The sequence below is a fragment of the Clavelina lepadiformis genome, chromosome 7 (assembly GCF_947623445.1).
Source record: "Clavelina lepadiformis chromosome 7, kaClaLepa1.1, whole genome shotgun sequence".
NCBI classification, from domain to species: domain Eukaryota; kingdom Metazoa; phylum Chordata; class Ascidiacea; order Aplousobranchia; family Clavelinidae; genus Clavelina; species Clavelina lepadiformis.
Genome location: NC_135246.1, coordinates 9090545 through 9109491, shown reverse-complemented (window position 1 = coordinate 9109491; position 18947 = coordinate 9090545). Strand labels below are relative to the sequence as shown.

The window sequence follows — 18947 nt, the reverse complement described above, 5'->3', positions numbered from 1 at the left end:
GGTGGATTTTCCGCGTTAACTTGGATCCCGGATCCAGTAGGCCTAATGCTTGAACAAGTGCAGGATTAAATCAATGTGCTCATTAAACGAGAAGTATGAATGAATATTTTGATCTTATTTGATTTATGTTCAATTTAATTTAACCTAACTTATATAAGAAAACTATTAAGATTTAAAAATACTTTTTGCTGTATTGCAACAACTGTAGCCAAAATGGTTTGAAACAGAAAGGAGTGAACTGTCTATACAGAAGAAATTTGGTAAGAATTAAGCTACAAAAATCTTTCGACTTGTTGAGTGTATGCTCGACCAGGCAATATGTTTTATACATGATAATCAAAATTTCAGTGGTATTATTTGTAGCTCTATGTCTACGATTTGCCAAAATAAAACATGATGTCTATGACTGATGGATGTTGTCATTAGCTAAAAGGTGTAGTTCATAGTCAGAGAAATTGAATGTGACTAGTGACACGTTTGAAGTTTTGTTATGCTGACTTAAAGGCAACAAACATTGGCTATGCCTGTGGACGGAGTCCTGAACGTGTCCTAGTAGCAATGCTGTGGAGTTTTTAAATTTAGATTTGAGCGCTGAGCGGCCTTCTTTTGCAGCTTGCAGGTTACTGAGATTAGGCTGTAAAAATAGTTGTGCATGCCAAACATTAAACAATACTGCAGTAGGCCTCATACTCTGTACCACGAAGAAAAGCGAGAAGTGCATGCCGAATTTAGCCTAGAGGTAGTGGTATAAGCGCACATTAGTGCCACTTTCAGACTGCGTACATAGGCTATTTTAGCTTAAAAGTTTGACTGTAACCTAGTTACCTAGCAATCGTTCCGTATGAGTAGGCTCTATGGAAAACTAGCATTACCGCTCCGAAGGCCAGTATGGAATGTAAGTTTTTTGTGCACCAGATGTCACCAAAATTTTGACATTGGAAAAGTTTTTTGGAAGGGCTCCGTTTAATAGTTCATGTTCTTGCACTTGTGCTTATAAGTAAACCTGTATAAAGATACTCAAAATTGGTCTCTTTTACTTTCGCACTCAAGACCAGGATTGACTATTGAGAACATATTACGACATAATTCCTTTGTATTACCTCATAACTCCTACCCATTTAGGCCTTCAAGTCGCAGTGCGAAGTCTGTACTGTAGCTTACAGTCAGCAAACCTGTACTAGCAAACCACATCTAGGTTGTTAGATTTCCAAAACGTTGCGCATTAAATTATTCAGAAATTTATCATACGGTATAGCTTAATGTATTCAGCTGATATTTTTGTTTACTTGTTGTAGCACATTTTAGATTCAAAGTTTATTAATAAAATGGAATTGAAAGTTTGGGTTGATGGCATACAAAGAGTGGTGTGTGGAATTACAGAACAGACTACTGTCCAAGAAGTTGTAATTGCACTGGCCCAGGCAACAGGTCTGTACACTATTTTAAGTGGGCTGTCACAGTACTAAATTAAAAAATATAGGTCTAGTGTAGAAGTGCACAACCAAATAACAGTACAATTTTGGGTAACAAAGATCTGGTATACAAATGTATTATATATGTGGTAGGGATTGACCGGTTATCGGCATTGATATTTTGTATTTTGACGTAAGTCGGCATCAGCCTTTTTTTAATCCAGTGGCCAATCTCAGATTACCTTTATAACCGGTTAGTTTGGCTTGCTGGGAAACAGTGCTTCCCTGTTTCCAGCATGGTTCCTGTTATACACAAAGCCAAAGCAGGAATGGACAGCCGATCAGTACCAGTGAACGCTTTGCACGCACAGCTATTTAACTTCTAAATTATTTACCTTTACTGTTATGTGTTGATGGTGTAAGACTTTGGATGCACCTTTGCACCACATACTTTTGAAACACAAGCTGTTTGATAAGTATATAAAAGTATTTCAAACAAGTTAAGTGTTAGGGGTCTGTATTGTTCAAAATCTTCACATCAATATTTTCCGTTTTGCTACAAATTTGTACCGGCTTCAAATATCGTTTATTGGGCTTTTTAACCACTAAATAATCAGTATCAGCCCTGAAAAAACCATATCGGTCGATCTCTGATATGTGGTTGTACTAGGGATGTGCCGCGAGGAAGATTATTCGAGTTCGTGCGAACCCGAATATCATGAAGGTTGACACGAACGAATCCCGAATCTATTCATATTAGAACCAAACAATAAAATTTCCTCCAAAAGTTGTCAAGTCTTGCTTTTAAAATGACGTAATCGATAAACAAATCGCTTTCTTACGAAAAATAGTGTTTAAAAAACGATTGAAAAAGCAAAATCGTTAGGAAAACGACCTTCATTGTAAGTACTGCTGACTCTAGTTTAGCATTGTCGGGAAACTAGATCATCATTTTTTACGAAAGTCAGTAAATTTACAAGTAATATTGTATTTGAGTTCGCCATTGTTGGTATTCGTGTTCGCTCGAATCTTCCATAAAGGCGATATTCGGCGAATCTATTCGGGTTTGGGTTCGTATCGGCCCATCCCTAGGTTGTACAATGTGTTTAATACATTTTCAATTTCAGCGGAAAAAATTCCTTTTAAACTGACCACTTCCAGATTAACTAAAGAAATGGACTGATATAGCAATAGGGGGATTCACAGATTTTGGAAAATACTCCAAATATCTGGGAGCTTTAAGGAGGGTCTAAACAAGTTACATTTGAAACAATTTTGCAATCCTATTTTTTCACATCTTGCACAAGAAAAACAGTAGATTTTCGAAAATTTCTAAAATATGGACTCCCCTTTTTTGCACTTCTCCTCTAGACTAAAAAATATGTAATGTTACTTTTTCAAAAAATATCCAACATGTATATACACTTTATATTTTTTGACATTGTGGTTTGGTGATGTGCACTGATCAGTACCTCTTCTATTTGGTAATGTTATTCAGGTAGGACTGGACGCTATACTTTAGTGGAGAGATGGAAAACAATGGAAAAAATGCTTCCTCCATCTGAACGTCCTTTGCAGGTGGTTAATGTACTATAGCTAATTATGTTGATTTTTGTAGTGCATGTGATATGACTCGTTATTAGTGATGTACCGATGCCGATGTTCAACATCAGAAAATCGATATATTGACCACTTTGCTTACCACCTTTACTTTATTGAAGTTTTGTAAAACCTTTGAATTTTTTCTGGAACTGCTTTACCACCTTTTAGCTGTCTTAACGGAGAACGTTTACTCGTATTGAAATAAATAGGACTGCACATCACAAACTGTAGGTTCAAAGCAACTTGTCACTCTAAACACATGTTATTATCGGAGCGTACAGGGATTTTCTCCAGTTTTGCTATAACAACCGCTAAGAAAAACCACAACCTATTAAAAATTAACCAGTAACCGCTAATTTTCTGCTGTAGGTGCTGGAATGTAAATATTGAGAGAACATTGAACAAGTTTAAGTGACCGTTTCGGTCTCCAAAAAAATGCTGTGTGCGTACGTATAAATATGGGTTTACAATAGTAAAAGTGACACGTTAGCTGTCAAGGTATGAAAAAACCTAAAAATCATATATTACACGATGCAGCGCGCAAGAAAAACACCACATTGCGTTAAATATTGCTTTGTAAAAAGTCACAAACATCAGCCAATGTTGAAAAGGCCCAATACATTGGTACATCTCTACTCGTTATGTCCACTTGTAATTGCATCTAACTTCATCTCCATGAGGTTAGTAAACCTGCTGCAAAACATGTATCTAACATTGTTACTTTTTAGGTATTAGCCGACTGGGGAGAACGAGGAGCAGATGTACAATTTGTTCTTCGGAGGACTGGAGCAAATGGTGTTGTTGGAGCTAGTGGTGATGAAGGTGTAGTAATGCCTGAACGCACTCAGTACAGGTAGGTCCGTAGCCCGTAGACAATATTTAACTTACACTTGTAGTTGTCAGAATGTTGTAGGAATGAAATGTTCATAGAATTGAAATTATTACTGTGTAATGCTGGTACAACAGCGGTAATGTGTGAAAAGTGACCCATAGAAGAGTTATTTCATGTGACCTGACCCAAAAAAGTTGCAAAATAGAGATTATACCAATATTTCTGGTTTTAGTGATACATAGTATGATGAAAATACAAGCATTTTTTTAAGTACATGCAGTACAACAGCACATATTGATAGTGCTTGGTGACTATAATTTTATAAACTTGCTGTCGGTAAGTTTCATGAGAAAACTCTCCCATTTGTTAATTTTTAGTACATTTAGAACAAGGATTGGTTGTGGGAAATGTCAGTTTGTTCAATAAGAACTTTGAAATCTATATTCGCATGTCATTCAGTTTACTTGTATAATTCTTTCAAGCATTGTATTGTTTTCACATATTTTATAGTTACAGGTATACTGGGGCAGCTGTGTTATCATTTTAGTAATTTCTTTAATTAACTCCCTTTTTTACATTATAAATCTGTCCAGTAAGCTGAGAGACAAAATAGTGAAAGTTAAGCAATGACTTGTTATTAAATACTTAAATTAACAAACTTTTAGTTATTTTCTTGAAAGATTTTTGCATTATCTTTTTGGCAATAAGCCATCAAAAGTTTGTTGTGTTTGAGTGAAAAGTCTGACCAGTAAGCATCAAAAAATAACCTTCAAAGTAAACAATGGTTGAATCAATTCTAACTTTTTCCTCAAAGTTTATAAGAGCCTGAGGTATGCTGTTCTTATCATTCATAATTAATAGGGTAATTAACTTTCTGACTTTAAACTACGTTAATTTTGACATAAATTATTTACAAGAACAGTTAGCATTCCAGTATGCTTACCAAAATACACGAGGTTGTAGTAAAATGAAACACCTTAACTAAATAAAGTTGAATTAGCATGACAATTTTAGTACTGGTACATCATAAGACAGAAAACTACAATGTATGTGATAGTTGGAGGGTTCTATACTGACTGTAAGCATAAAAATTTTGGTAGCAAATTGAAATAAATTCCGTAATTTGGCAAATTCAGATTTTATTTTGACCTGAAATCTCAGTTTAAATAATGTTTAATTTTGAAATTTGTCTGTTATAATATTCTGTTTTCAATGTAACTGCATAATAGAAAATGATACGAGTGAAAATAGATCAAGATCATTCTGTTTTGGCAAACACTAAAACAGCAAAAGGGTTTGGGAAAATGGCTTGACATGTCCATTCTTTTATAAAAGAAAAAATTTATTCCACCAAGTTGTGCTAAATTACCTATAAGCTAAGTAAATTAACTAACTACTGTTTACTTGCTGACGGGTAAAATTTTTCTTTTGCATGTGTATACCGATAACTTAAAAACTGATGCTTGTAACATGGTTGAAACATTGTTATAACCGAAATTTGGAACTATACCGTGTTTAATCAGTATTTCACATAGCTTATTGAATGTTTTATGCTGTGCTTTTAGACAAAGTTTGCCACCGCAGCTGAAGCACAGACAGAAGAATGAGGCAATAATGAATCGCAAAGAACCAAAGAGAAAATCTTTAAACCTCACGGGTTTGTATTCATTGATGCAATTGATTCCTAAGTTTTTTAACCATAACCTTAAGTTTATTTTTAGTTTTTATAGTTATGAAGCATCTAACTAAAAAGTTTAATTTTATATTTCAAGGTGTGCCTGACCCTAGCTCATCAAAACAAAAGACCCAGCCAGACACAAGACCAGAAATGGAACCAAGTACAAATAATGCGACCAATGCAAGAAAACAAGCATTGCTTCCTCCAAATTATCGCAATAGCACTTTCATATCACAAACGTTGGAAACCTCTAATGCAGAGTCAACAGGCAAAGTCACCTCAAGATTTCATTCTTTAAATGGTTCAAAATCTTCATCAGTCAGTACAAAAAAGAAAGCACTTATGCCTCCCCATATGAGAAAAGACTCAGACAGTTCATTAAATGCAAACAGTGGGTTGAAAAGTATCACCACAGTTACTTCTGTTCCAAATATATCCAAACAACAAATACCAACCAAGACTGGTTCACTGTCCAAATTAACAGACTCTGCTAAAGCACGAGCGGAATTTACTCGCTTGGTATTTGAGCAACATGAACATGTCAGTGAACAAATATTGACATTAAAAAGTTTGGATGATGAGATAATGAAGGCTGAAGAATCAATGCAACGCAAAGAAAAGAACTCAAAACTTCTAAAGGTTTCTGGCACTATAAAAAACTTACTTTTGTAAAAAATAATAAGTTAATAACAACATAAACTTGTAACTTGCCATGGTATTGTTTTTTACAAAAAGTTCTTTCGTTTTTGAATATAAGAGAATATAAATTTGTTATTATAATAATGTATTAGAAAGACATAGAAAACCTGGAAAAGAAAATTAAGGAAAATGAGATTGACCTCAACAACGAAGCACTGTTAGAAGGTCTGGTTCAAGATGAGGAAAGAAAAGGTAGTTTGTCTATGGTTACTAATGGATAATAATGATTACATTTAAAACGTTTTTTTGGCAAATTTGCATTTAGTATCGGTTACATTGCTTTTGATCCCTAGCATATATTTCAATAATCATACTACACATTTAAACAAGCAAAACCTGTTTTCAAATAAATTTTTATTTTAAAAGCATTTTTTAAGTGTTATTCTTTGTTCAGGTTCTGATATAACGCGAGAAAATTCAAAATTCCAGTCTGAAATTTCAACAGTTAATGTAAATATATCAGAGCTAGAGAAACATCTAAGTTTTCTTAAGGAGGTGAGGTGCAAGATTTAAGATGGAGCTACTGTTTGCTTTAGTTTTAAGTCGACCTCGATGCTTTGTTTGTGGTTTATGTCTATAAAAACATTTGCAATTTAATTGAATAACTGAGTTTCATTGAGGCTATGAAATGTGTCTAACCTCTTGTACTATTTTAGTGATACATACCCATTTGTTTTACATCAAATCATTTTCAATTATTCAGTTAAATTATTCATTTAATCGGCTTATATGGCATTGCAGTTAAAACTTTGCCCTTTTTGGCAGGAAATTGAAAAAGAAGTTAAACAACGAATTCAAGAAAAAGAAGACACCTTAACAAGGTTTGGGTTTATGACGTAATTTGTAGTAAGTAGGGTTGTGACTGAGTAGCAATTTTAATAGGGATTGAAACATGTATGTAGTAATGGTATTATCGTGTGATGACCTGTGTAGGCTATATTATTTTCCATTGTGACCATGCTTATTATGTTTAATAACAGTTTAGCTGAGCACTATTAAACTTGTTATTCTCTACTCTTAAGGAATTAAATCAACTAATAGTTAAAATACCTTTTTAATGAGTAATTGGAATGAAATGTCTGCTTTGAGCTGAGTTATTATCAAGTTTTAGTTCTTATATGGTAGAAAGTGGAAGTTTTTAAATCATATCATGTTATATATATGCTTTCTGATATTTGTACGAGTAAATAAATGCTTAAATTAGATCCAAAACTGCCTGCCTGTTGGTTGCGATTTCCTTGATAGTAAGAAGTTAATGCCCTCAGGCGAATTCTTTCTTATTAACGACTATGAAATAAAGTACAATATCTGCATGTAAATAATACCTTTCCAATTAATAGTGCAAGATCATCGTGAATGTGAATTGAAAAGTAATATCACTTTTACATATACAACGTATGTACAGTAAAATATAATGGAAATAATACTGAATCCCTTCATTTGCTTGCTATACTATGTTTATCAACCTTCATTAGCAAGAAAATATCTAATATTATATCCATTTGTAGATAACTGTAGTTGACTACTTTTAGTATATTCTGAAAGAATTTTAGTTCGTTTATCTGTATGTATGTTCTTCAGAGAGTAATGCTTTTATTTTATTCAAAACTTGTTCAGTATGGCTTGTTTAAAAAGCATAGTATCAACAAAAAAACGATATTAATTGCAAATTTCCAGGTGATTTTTTATATTTCATTGCTGATGATAAAGATGTTATTTGTATTAATTTCTGATAATTCTTTCAGTAGTTTATATTTTAATTTTTATTAACCTACAGAAGTCGTACAGCTCAGTCCAAAGTTAAGAAAGTGAATGCGCAATTGCGGAATGTTGTTGGTGAACTGAAATCTGTAGATGAAAGAATAAACAACTTAGACCAAGGTTTGTACATGACTGAATGTTCTGCTGCTTTACAGTTTGAAAAGTAATCAATACTAACCCAAATCGCTTCCTGTAGAGATGTTTGAAAAAGCGTTACAGATGGAAACCCTCAATCGAGAACTGCGGCAAGTAAATTTGCAACAGTTTATCCGACAGACTGGTTCAAAAGTTACAGTTTTACCTCCCGAAACGGACCGAGGTAAGCTTTTCAAAAGTTAATAAAAGCATTTCTTTTAAACCATCTGCTTCAACTAACTATGGGCGATTGAGCGTTTAACTGTGCACCGTTGATGGCATTATCACTGGATTAAAAGTTTATAACCACTGACCCCTTGCAAGTCAATTTTGCTCTGGTCTCTGGCTACAGCTCTTTATAATAAATAAAGTTCATTTTCAAATGATGATAAGCCAAGTTGTTTTTAAAGGAGATATATGCAGATGAATATAAAATGTAGGAGCAAGTCCAAAAACAAGTTGATCTTAACTTAAATCGAAGACTAATTGTTAGTAACTATATCGGAGAAAAAGTGTTTCAATAATATGTAATGACTTAGCAGTTGTTGTCAAAGTGAATAACAAATTTGCAGCTAATTATGACAGAGGTGGTGACAGTTATGATGGTACAATGTGAAACTATAATTAACATGCTTGGTTACTGGCGTTGGAATTGAGTACTGTAGTAGTATGGTGGTAGTGTTAGGCCAGCAAAGTTGTTTTAGATGGAATATGACTTCACAGCTAATCAATTAGTTGTAGGCGATGTTTATTTTTAGCATAGAAATGTCACTGTGATAGTACATGTTCTGTTGAAGCATTCATACTGATACTTTAAAAGTACCATCGGTACCAGTACTTGGCAAGAAATTTATCTACGGTACAAGTATTCAGTACTGTTTCAAAAAAGTAGTTTGGTACTTTTCGTATCACTAATCCTGCTGCGTGTGCAATTTTTTTCCTATTGTGGCCCCCGCTACAGGTTACTCCAGGTTAAAATATATTTGACCTCAATAACTCCAACTTTGTTAGACATTTGTAGATTAAAAAAGAACAGTGAGTGATAAAGTTGGCATTAATGTTTTAATTAAAATTCACTTTTGATAAACATATTTCTCACAACAATGAAATAATTGCATAAAAATGACTAAGTATCGAGACTGCCCAAGTTTTCTTGAATAAAGCCGTTTGGTACAGTAATTCGATTCTGTCCACCTCTGCCAACAAGTCCTATGTCATTTTAGCAGCAAATTTTCCTTTTCTGTGACACATGTTTGGCATTGGCAAAAATTACTAAACAACCAAATATCATTGAAAAATATTGTCGCAGAAGAAAGCATGCATTATTTTTCACACTCCATCTGATCTTTCACTTGAGAGAGTCAATTTCGTGTATAACAGATAATCGCGTATATCAATCATGTATATTGCGTATCTATATATATCAGGCCGGGGTCAATATGGCATGCTGCTAGTGAGAGAACCGGATGTTGAAATATTTGAATCCAACCACCTGGTATACTTACTTACAATTCTTTTTTGTTTTATGAATTATGATCAACTTGTTTCAGCACATTCACGTCACTTTAAGCCAGTGCTTCCCAAACAACTTTTAACTTGACTCCCTCTATAAAGGTTTGAAATCACCACGGCGACCTAATCAAAAGAAGTCATAAGAATTAACATTAAATAAAAACAAGCAATTAAGTAGAACTGCTGTTTTATAATGAATCTGATTGCAATTTTACAGCTATGCACAATTGTCACTCAGTAATGAATGCATTGCTGGCATAAAAAGATCCTTGAATTTGATTTCACTAAAGCCTGCTGCTAAATTGTATTTTATCCAAAACAATAAAATTTAAAGATGAGCTTTGTGGTGCACTTGGCGATTTGTTGCCGCGCACCATTTGAGAACCACTGCTTTAAACAATAAACATATGTCTTAAAATGCCTTCTATACTTACAGCATGCGTAGTATGCAAACTTTGCTTTTAAACATGTATTTTTGATAACAAAGTTGTGATGAGGTAACGCATTTGTTAACAGAAACCACTGTAAATTTATCAGGTGTAACAGAAGACTACTACATTCCTGTTGACACAACAATGCAGAACAATTCTTCTTTATCACTTGCGACAGGAAGTCAGAATGAGTCTGGTGGTGTTTGGGTGTAATTGTCAAAGTTTTGTTGAATATTTCTTTCTAGGTGCTTAACTTTTTATTCGTTTTAATTTTTCTTAGAAGCTGTATTGTACAGTATGATGGTGCTATAGGTCATACTGGCTGCTTTCCATAACGTTATTATTTTTGTGTAACTTGTTTGCTTTCATAAACAGGCACCAGTGGCACCTCATTGTCACGATGATTTTTTCCATTGTTGGTACTCATGATGATAGGTATGTTGAACAGAGTTATGCATAGCATATGCAAAATCTCAGCCTGAGGTACTCGTCCGTTAACTAAGCACTGTATTTCATTGATTTTTTGCTGCCGTTTGTTTTGATTCGTCTCTGTTTTGACCTTCATGTATCAACATTGGAAGACATTAGGCATTTTACAAATTCCTATATTACAATATTACATTACTACATATCGGTACTTATAAGAAGTATGTTTTTATCTATTGCAGCAGCTTATAATTGCTATCTGTAAAATACTGTTAACTGGTTATTGGATCAAAATACAAAAACTACATTCACAAAATTAAAACTTTATCAAAAAATACACTGTGTTTTCCAGCTTTCATTTATAGTAGAGTATGGTACGAACATTGTAATGACAACAAAGACTGTATTAACTATGGTGGCTTATTTTGTGACATCAAGATTCTTGATTCAATAAAGTAATTTATTTTAATTGACATATTTTTTAATTTCCCATTATGTTATGTTGTTGTTTTCTACTTTTTGAAATTTAACTGTTTGTTACCAATAAACTTAATAAATTAATATTTTTGTAATCTTGCAATTACACTTGTTTCAATATAAACCTATTTTTAATATTCTACGTGCTATTGAATTTAATGTATGGCTACATTGGTGAAATCAAGAAAATTGTTGTAATAAAATAATAGTTTTATGCGTATTTTTTTGATATCTGTAAATGCACCCTTATCATGCTCGAAATTCTTAAATACTTTAAGTTGCCTATTATGTCATAACAAATAATGTGAAATGTGTATGCGATCAAGTTGTTGTTTTGAATTGTGTAGAATTGAGCCATATATTACACCAATGTAATAGCTGTGTACTTTTTTTGAGTATGTTTGAAACTTGCTGTTAAAAAGGTGCCATCAGTATTATGTTTTCTATCTCAAGTTGTTGCAACTTTGTACTTTTCTATTATTTCTTTCTATCAACTTCACTTGTAATTGTTTTTCAATAAACAAAATACGCGAGTGCCATTGTAAGATACGAAACTATTCTTACATTGCAAGTAGCACTACATAAACTACTTATTACAGCAGCAAAGAAACTAGGCCCATGAAAGATAGTAATGATGTTTGTGTTGAACCAGTTAGATTTTCCAGATGTTTTTTCAAGTATCCTAACAACAGGATCACATCAGATTATTTATTTCAATGGCCAGGCACTGAAATGAAAATTTCTTCAGGTTCTTCTTTTTTTTGAACGTTGCTTTCTCTTGTTGGAATCAATCTCATCCCATTGTTTATCAACATCAGCTAATGCTTCCTGACCACCAACAAACAAGTCCTTTGTCTCATTGAAAACCTGGGTAATATGTCCTAACCCACTTTTTCGTTCGTCGAAAGCAGCCTTAAAGCGATTTTGCAAAACATGGCTGGCCAGGGTTGATGCTTTGGCTCGCTTTCTTGTGCCAAATGCTTCCTTCTCTACTTGGTTTTCAACTGCATCTTTTTTACCAGTTATTCTAAGCAATCCATCAGTGACATTCATAGCTCCCTGCACTCCACCCATGACATCCCCAGGACCCATTCTCCCACCTCTTGCTCTCATTCCTCCACGCATTCTCATCTTTGGTATTTTAAATTTTTTCATTTTGCCTCCAAAGTTCATTTTTTTTCCAAGTTTCATTTTAGGAGTCTTCGGCATTTTGATTTTTGCCTTTTTTAGTCCCTTGCCAAATTTTAACCCCTTGTTTGCCTTGAACTTCATTTTTGAGGGTTTAAGTTTTTTCAACTTTGGCACTTTCACTTTAGATTTGATGAAAGTAGAGTTTTTGCTGACATTCTTCGTCTTAAATTTGGGTTTTGTTGACTTTATTTTCAACTTTGGTGCCTTCATCTTAGATTTTGTGGGAGCAGTTCTTGTATTGATGTTCTTCGTCTTGACTTTAGATTGAGTAGACTTCATTTTCTTATGTTTTTCGGAAACCTTGTTGGGGGACTTGCTGCTTCCTGCAACTCCGGTAAGTGGTTGATATTTTTAAAAATGCAGAGCAAAGAGTTCCTTTCTTAACCTCAACACCGGAATAATCCAAATTATGTAATACAATCCTTGAAACTGATGCCCAAACTCTTAAAATTATCAACCAGTTTCTATTGTTAACTTGATATCTCTAATGTGGTGGGATTATTCCGGTGTAGTGTAGGTATATCATTGTGTTCTCAATTCAAGTTAAACAGATTCATTAAACTACTATAAGTGATATTTGTTGGTACCTCTAGCAAATTACTATGTTCTTATTTAGCTAAGATCAGTTATGTTACTAAGTTATAGCATTGTAATTTCTTGCTGTTAACAAATATTCAGTGTGAACAAAGTGACTCCAGTAGAGTATGTTTGCATTCACTATTTAATAAACAACACAACATTGTACAAACTGCAGAATAATTGGCTGCAAAAACTGCTTACGCAAGCAGACTACGTGTGAAACATGAAATATAATCTGGAAGCAATTGGCAATGTTTCGCTCTGTTCAGAGCTTACAAAATCATATAATTTGCTGCAGCTACGTAATAATTCTCGCAGGTTTGATTTAACCTGCAGTCAGTTTGTACAATTTTATTGATTTTGTTTTCTACCTGGCTTAGATGTTGATTTATGGGTAGATTTGAATGAATTTGACTTTTTAGCTTGTTTTTCTGTCTTGACTTTTGATGTAAGCTTTTCGTCGTGTTTATGTTTACTTTTACTGAGCTTGTCACTCTGCTTGACTGTTTTATTACTTTTGCTCTCGCCTTTTGGTGAGTTGGTATCATGTTTTTCTTTCTTCACTACTTTCTTCTTATCTGCTTTGCCATGTGTTTTAACCTGTTCTTCCGTTTTCTTGGGGTCAGGTTTTTGCTTAATTTTATTCTTCTGATGACTTGGTAACTGTTTGTCTTTTTGTTCTCGTTTGCTCTGGCCTTTTGGTGAGTGGGTATCATGTTTTCCTTTCTCCACTACTTTCTTCTTACCTGATTTGCCATGTGTTTTAACCTGTTCTTCTGTTTTCTTGGGGTCAGGTTTTTGCTTAATTTCATCTTTCTTTTGATGAATTGTTTCCTGTTTGTCTTTCTGTTTATTGCCATTTTTGTTGTTTGTTTGTTTTTCTTTTTGTTTTCTTTTACCCTGGCTATTTGATGAGTTGGTATCATTTTTTCCTTTTTCCACCACTTTTTTCGAATCTGCTTTGCCATGTTTTTTTACCTGTTCTTCTGTTTTCTTGGGATCAGGTTTTTGTTTAATTTTATCTTTCTTCTGTTGGCTGCTTTCCTGTTTGTCTTTCTGTTTATTGCCATTTTTGTTGCCTGAGAAGTAGAGAAAATAACATTTGTGTTATTACTGACTACCTAAGTCTACTTTGAAATTTATGTTTGTCACTTTTCTTGCCTTTTTTATCGTTTTTCCCATTTCGTTTTTTCTTTCTGCTTTCATCAGCCTACAAAATTAAAGCATTAAAATAGCCAATATCAAGCTTTTAGACTGCATTTATTTAAAAATATTGTTGAAATGTTCAAAAGGACAGCATGTTAAAAAAACATGCAGGAAAGCCAAGCAACCTTACACTGTGATCAAGCTCATCAAATACATTCATGGCTTCCTCCATCATTTCATCTTTACTGTACGTTTCACTATACACCGCATCATAATCATGTTCATGGGAAGGTTTGTTAGCTTTAATTGGTTGTTTTTTTGGCATCAACTCAAAGATTGGTGTAGGAGGGTTTGATTTTGGTTTTCTGGTGGGCTCTGATGTCTCATAGCTGTAATTCACCAAATGAGTTTTAAAGGACTTTCGGAACAGTTTTCCTCCTTGTTTGTATTAGTAGCAATATCTGGAACATTAATGTTATTTGATAATCACGTAACTCGTACTGATAAACTTGCGATAGAGACTGTTGTAAGTTACTATATCCACTGTCTTCTGACAATCTTTCCACTGTTGTTTGTCTTAAGTGCTGTCTGCCGGAGTGTTTTCTATTTGTTACTGTTTCATCGTGATGAACTTTATCACGAGTACCAGCTGCAAAATGATAAACTTAAATAATGTGGTTACTATGCATGACACGACATTTTTTTGCAAACATGTGAAACCTTCTGCCGAAGTTAAATTTACTGCATTTTCAAAATTTCTGAAAAATTGTTTTCTCCCAAAAAGAGGGTTTCCGGTTGTGCCTTCATTTATGGTGATATCTTCCAAGTAGCATACAAATACTGCTCTGCAATGAAAATACCTAACTGCGTATAATAACAAGTAAAATACAAGCTACACCTGTTTTATAATAAAAGTACCTTGCATTTAAACCAGTTTCATGAAATAATTTTTTTTTACTTCATACCCAACAGCAGCTTCAAACAATGATATAAAAATGTGGGCAATGAGATATGACAGAAGAGCTCCAACAGCTAATGGGTATCCATACATGAATACACCATCCTTGTCTTTCAGCAGTAGAAAGCCTATAGGTAGAACAGTCAACGTAACAGTGATCTTGCCAAGAAATAAAGCAAAAGAGGCGATAGCAGGAATCCCTTTCAAACTCTGAAAAAAAGTGCTACAGGCAATAAAATTTACAAACAACATGGAATGGATATTGCTGTTTGTAAGCTTACTATGATATTACAATCAACTATCTTGTAACGTATTTTACTTTATGCTCTTCAAGACGGTCACGCATTACTCTTCCACTTTGAAGAAACCAACTTCCTCTAAGAGCAACCATAGAATAATTAAGATCACTGAGGTATACGAGAACATTGTTCAGTAGCCAGAAGAATGGTGAACATGCAGTATTAGCTGTTTTCCACACTTCAACAGCTACATAACCATCTGGTTCTGACTTTTTGGCTGCTTTGCCCTTGACAAAAATGCTTAACAATCTTATAATTGAAGTGCTTTATCACCTGGCTGCTAGGTTATATTTGGGACAAAAATATCACCAAAAAAACTTTGTCAACACACTTTTTCATTGTTGTATTTGGAATTTGTATAAGGAGCTTCCTCATTGCTTTCATCTTCCTCTTCATTTGGTACTTCCTGAGAAGGAACAGAATCATAATATGGTTCCTCTTCGGGATCAGTGTAAGGATGTCCTGAAGGAGCAGGCACAGCATCACTGTAGTATTCAGTGTATTGCGACTGGCTCATCTGCAGTGATCGGCCACCAGCAGATTGTGATGCATTTCCTCCTTTAACAGGGGAGTGGGCAACTGAATAAGCAGTTGATCGACTCTTCTTCTGTTTATTTTTCAAACTTTGCGCACTTTGTAAATTTGAAACAAGCCGAGATTGAAGAAAGCTGTAAATGTAGACGAATTATGAAGTTATTAAAATCGCGTTTTAGGTTTTATTATATCCAAGCTTGTTATTTAACAAAGTTTACAATGGAAAAAACTGACATTGCATACCTTAAAGGAGATCTTAATATTCCGAAAAAACCAACCAGAAAAGACCCAGCGACTGCAGATCCAAGATGTTTTCGGATTAGACGTGAAAAGGCAATCAGCAAAGGCCGATACAAATCTGATTTGTCCACAGTGTAATACCAAGTCCCCACGGCAAGACAAGTTATGATATGTTGGCATGCAAGTACAAAATTGAAAATCCATGCAATTGATAAAAATTCAAACAACAATACGCCCGTTGTGTAAACAGTGTCAGGAACATAAGTTGCTTTGGCTATTCCAGCCTGATTGTTTATACTTGGTTCTGTTAGGAATACTGCCGTTATATAAGTAACAGTATACATCCATAAACCAAAAGCAAATACCACAGACATTATGGAGAATAAGGGAAGAAGATAGACCCATTTCATATCAAGCAATGAATCAATAGCCTCTTCAAATAAATATGCACATGCATCTATATTACGACGGCTAACTGCGATACAAACAATTGAAAAAACAACAACAACTACTGTGCTATAAATTGCTGCATCTCGAAAAACAATTGAATAACCAGCTTGAGGAACTGTACTACTATCACTCTGAAGATAAAAATTTCCGCTACTTGGAAATAAGCGAAGTGCAGCTTGAACAACACTGTTTTGAAAATAATCATCGTTATCTGAAGTTCTTCCTGTTATTGATTCTTCTCCAGAAGAATAAATACTGACTCCAGCATCCACACTTTGGATTACCGAAAATAAATACCACATGTACCCAGTTGCTGCAGCACCAACGAAGAAAAATGTGGCAAAACTGTACAAACACAATGCACTTGCTGCAGAATGCATGACAATCGTAAACAGCATTGTGAACCCAATTGCTATCAATATTAACCAGGTTAATTCAGCAGCACAGGTTCCACAATCGTGTACTACATTGTGAAGCCAATTTCCACCGTAAAGGTTCAAAATGGCATTCTGGATTTGAATAGATGTGTCTCTAAAACTACCAGTTGGTATACAATGGTTATTTTCTTCAGAGAACACTAATACTGACAGATTAGGAGAAGATCCACACAGAGACGATTGCAAGGAACTTTCATAGGGAGAATACTGACTGAGATAATTTGTGCACGTAAAGTCATTAGAGATTACAGGACATGCTTTTACACATATGCGTGTAACATTTGATACTGTACCAGTGGCTATAAAGTTAGGATTACTTAAAATATTAGCTATTAGAATTTTCTTATACTGATCCATTGCCGTTCCAGAATGATCTACAGCTGAAAACTGAATGTTTTCTTGCCAACCACAAATGTTGCCCCAAGAATCAACTCCATTTGTATAGACTTCTGGCTTGCCATAAGCTAAACCCCTATTCATGGCAACACACATTCCAACAAGCATTGCAAAAAAAACTACTGCAGCTGGCATATCAGTACACTTTCGACCATCTGCCTGTGGGATGTCACAATCTTTGTAGTCTGAATCTTCTTCAGCAGTACATAAAGCTGCACCATTGTACAACATTCCTTGCCACCCTTGACCACAAGTGCATACTTTTGTGATTGTATTCCATATTGCCCGCAGTGTTTCCACGCCACATGCTGCGGCTTGACAGCAATATCCACAACATTCTAAGCATTTTAATCCGCCTCTTGCTGCCGCGGCCATTGCGCTAAGAGCTAACTGCAAGAAAAATCTTTCCGAAGAGCTTTTGCATATAGGTTTGCACGGGGTACTTTAAAAATAACAACTCAGTTGTCAGTTTAAATCTTAGTGGTGTGTTTGTTATTATGATGTAATAATGAAATACAAAAGGAAATAATCACACTTACAAAACACATTACAAGCAAAGTTGTTGAAGTTAAACAGTTTGTTTATTCGTGTACACTGTACAGATATTTTGCTGCAAAATGGCTAATAGACAACTTTTCCCGAAAATAAAAAACAAAACACTTGTTTACTTTTGAAATTGCAGATTACAAGAATCTGTAACAGGGCATTCCCCCCCTAAGAAAACCAAAAAAAATAGGTCAGCCTTTCTGAACAATAGCCAACAATGGTTGTAGTCTGGGCGCCACGAAGTTGCGAAGTGGCGCAAAACAAATTGAGCCACGTCTGTTGCTCAGATGCACCATGTTATTGGTTCGCATTTGCTAATAAATTTTTACCATGAAAATCAAGAGTATAGGCTACTTTATTTTTTATGTTTCAAGTGGTTTGTTGTCGCAAGAGCAAAAATAACAACCGTTATCTCAAAATTAGTCGGAAAATTATTCTTTAAAATGTAAACAATATATTTTTATTTACTTAATGGGTTGTTAGGCTGGAAACTTCAGATGTTAATTTTGCGATCTATAATTTAATTGTGTTTTCATCTTAAAGTATTTGCGTGGACTTCAGTTTAATATATTTATTAGAAACCATGTTGACGATATATCTTGACGCTATTAAGGTTACATTGCTCTTGTCTAGATTTCGAAACCACAAGTGTATAGGTATAATTACCGAATGAAGCACTTTTACACGAAGCATACGTCAAAGTACAATATGAAATTAAACAAAATTATGCAAAGGAAACCTATAGGTTACTAAAAATTAATGGTGCTAGTCTTTTTAGTTGTGGTAGGTCTACCATGCAAACGTTGTTGTTGGCGAATGGTTGAGACTATGAGCAGAAACACAAGTCATAACAATGGAAACTATTCAATACTTCAGTCAAATGCCATTTTGAAGAATTTTGATTTTGCCAATTTTCCCCGTATATTAAGGCATGCTAATAGCAACTAACATTGTTTTCTACACCGTGCCATGGCGCTAATAACGAAAAATAAAATCATTTGTTGAATTATGAAGCCTCTTTCTATAGGAAGTTAGAGGAAATGTCGGACCAAAGAGATAAAAAATCTTTTCAATTTTTGCCAAATTGCTAAAAGAATTTTAAAACATTTGTTTTGTTAGCATGTTAGTTTGGTTGGAATAATATTAACGGGCTTAATTTTTCTTCTACACACTTAATGAAAGCAACGACAAAAAATCAAGATTCAT

The 18947-nt window shown here is 34.3% G+C and overlaps 2 protein-coding genes across 5 annotated transcripts; one reads left to right on the top strand and one right to left on the bottom strand.

Annotated features, from left to right (window-relative positions):
• Positions 1-1297: 1297 nt before the first annotated feature.
• Positions 1298-11510, top strand: LOC143464994 (ras association domain-containing protein 8-like). 2 transcript variants are annotated; one of them, XM_076963092.1, is made up of 12 exons: positions 1298-1428; positions 2911-2990; positions 3743-3867; positions 5412-5503; positions 5619-6163; positions 6316-6415; positions 6618-6718; positions 6989-7044; positions 8001-8104; positions 8181-8303; positions 10169-10307; positions 10438-11510. In XM_076963092.1, exons 1-11 carry the CDS (start codon positions 1326-1328, stop codon positions 10273-10275), a joined length of 1536 nt encoding a protein of 511 aa, XP_076819207.1. In that variant the 5' UTR covers positions 1298-1325; the 3' UTR covers positions 10276-10307; positions 10438-11510. The 2 variants fall into 2 exon arrangements, with proteins under 2 accessions (XP_076819207.1, XP_076819206.1); XM_076963091.1 differs by having other exon boundaries at positions 10169-11510.
• Positions 9649-17662, bottom strand: LOC143464993 (uncharacterized). 3 transcript variants are annotated; one of them, XM_076963089.1, is made up of 10 exons: positions 15916-17662; positions 15470-15806; positions 15159-15365; positions 14847-15049; positions 14602-14726; positions 14377-14530; positions 14072-14270; positions 13897-13945; positions 13107-13814; positions 9649-9754 (listed from the first exon to the last, which is right to left on the bottom strand). In XM_076963089.1, exons 1-10 carry the CDS (start codon positions 17568-17570, stop codon positions 9726-9728), a joined length of 3666 nt encoding a protein of 1221 aa, XP_076819204.1. In that variant the 5' UTR covers positions 17571-17662; the 3' UTR covers positions 9649-9725. The 3 variants fall into 3 exon arrangements, with proteins under 3 accessions (XP_076819204.1, XP_076819202.1, XP_076819203.1); XM_076963087.1 differs by lacking the exon at positions 9649-9754 and adding an exon at positions 11508-12479 and having other exon boundaries at positions 15916-17661; XM_076963088.1 differs by lacking the exon at positions 9649-9754 and adding an exon at positions 11508-12479 and having other exon boundaries at positions 14383-14530; positions 15916-17661.
• Positions 17663-18947: the final 1285 nt, after the last annotated feature.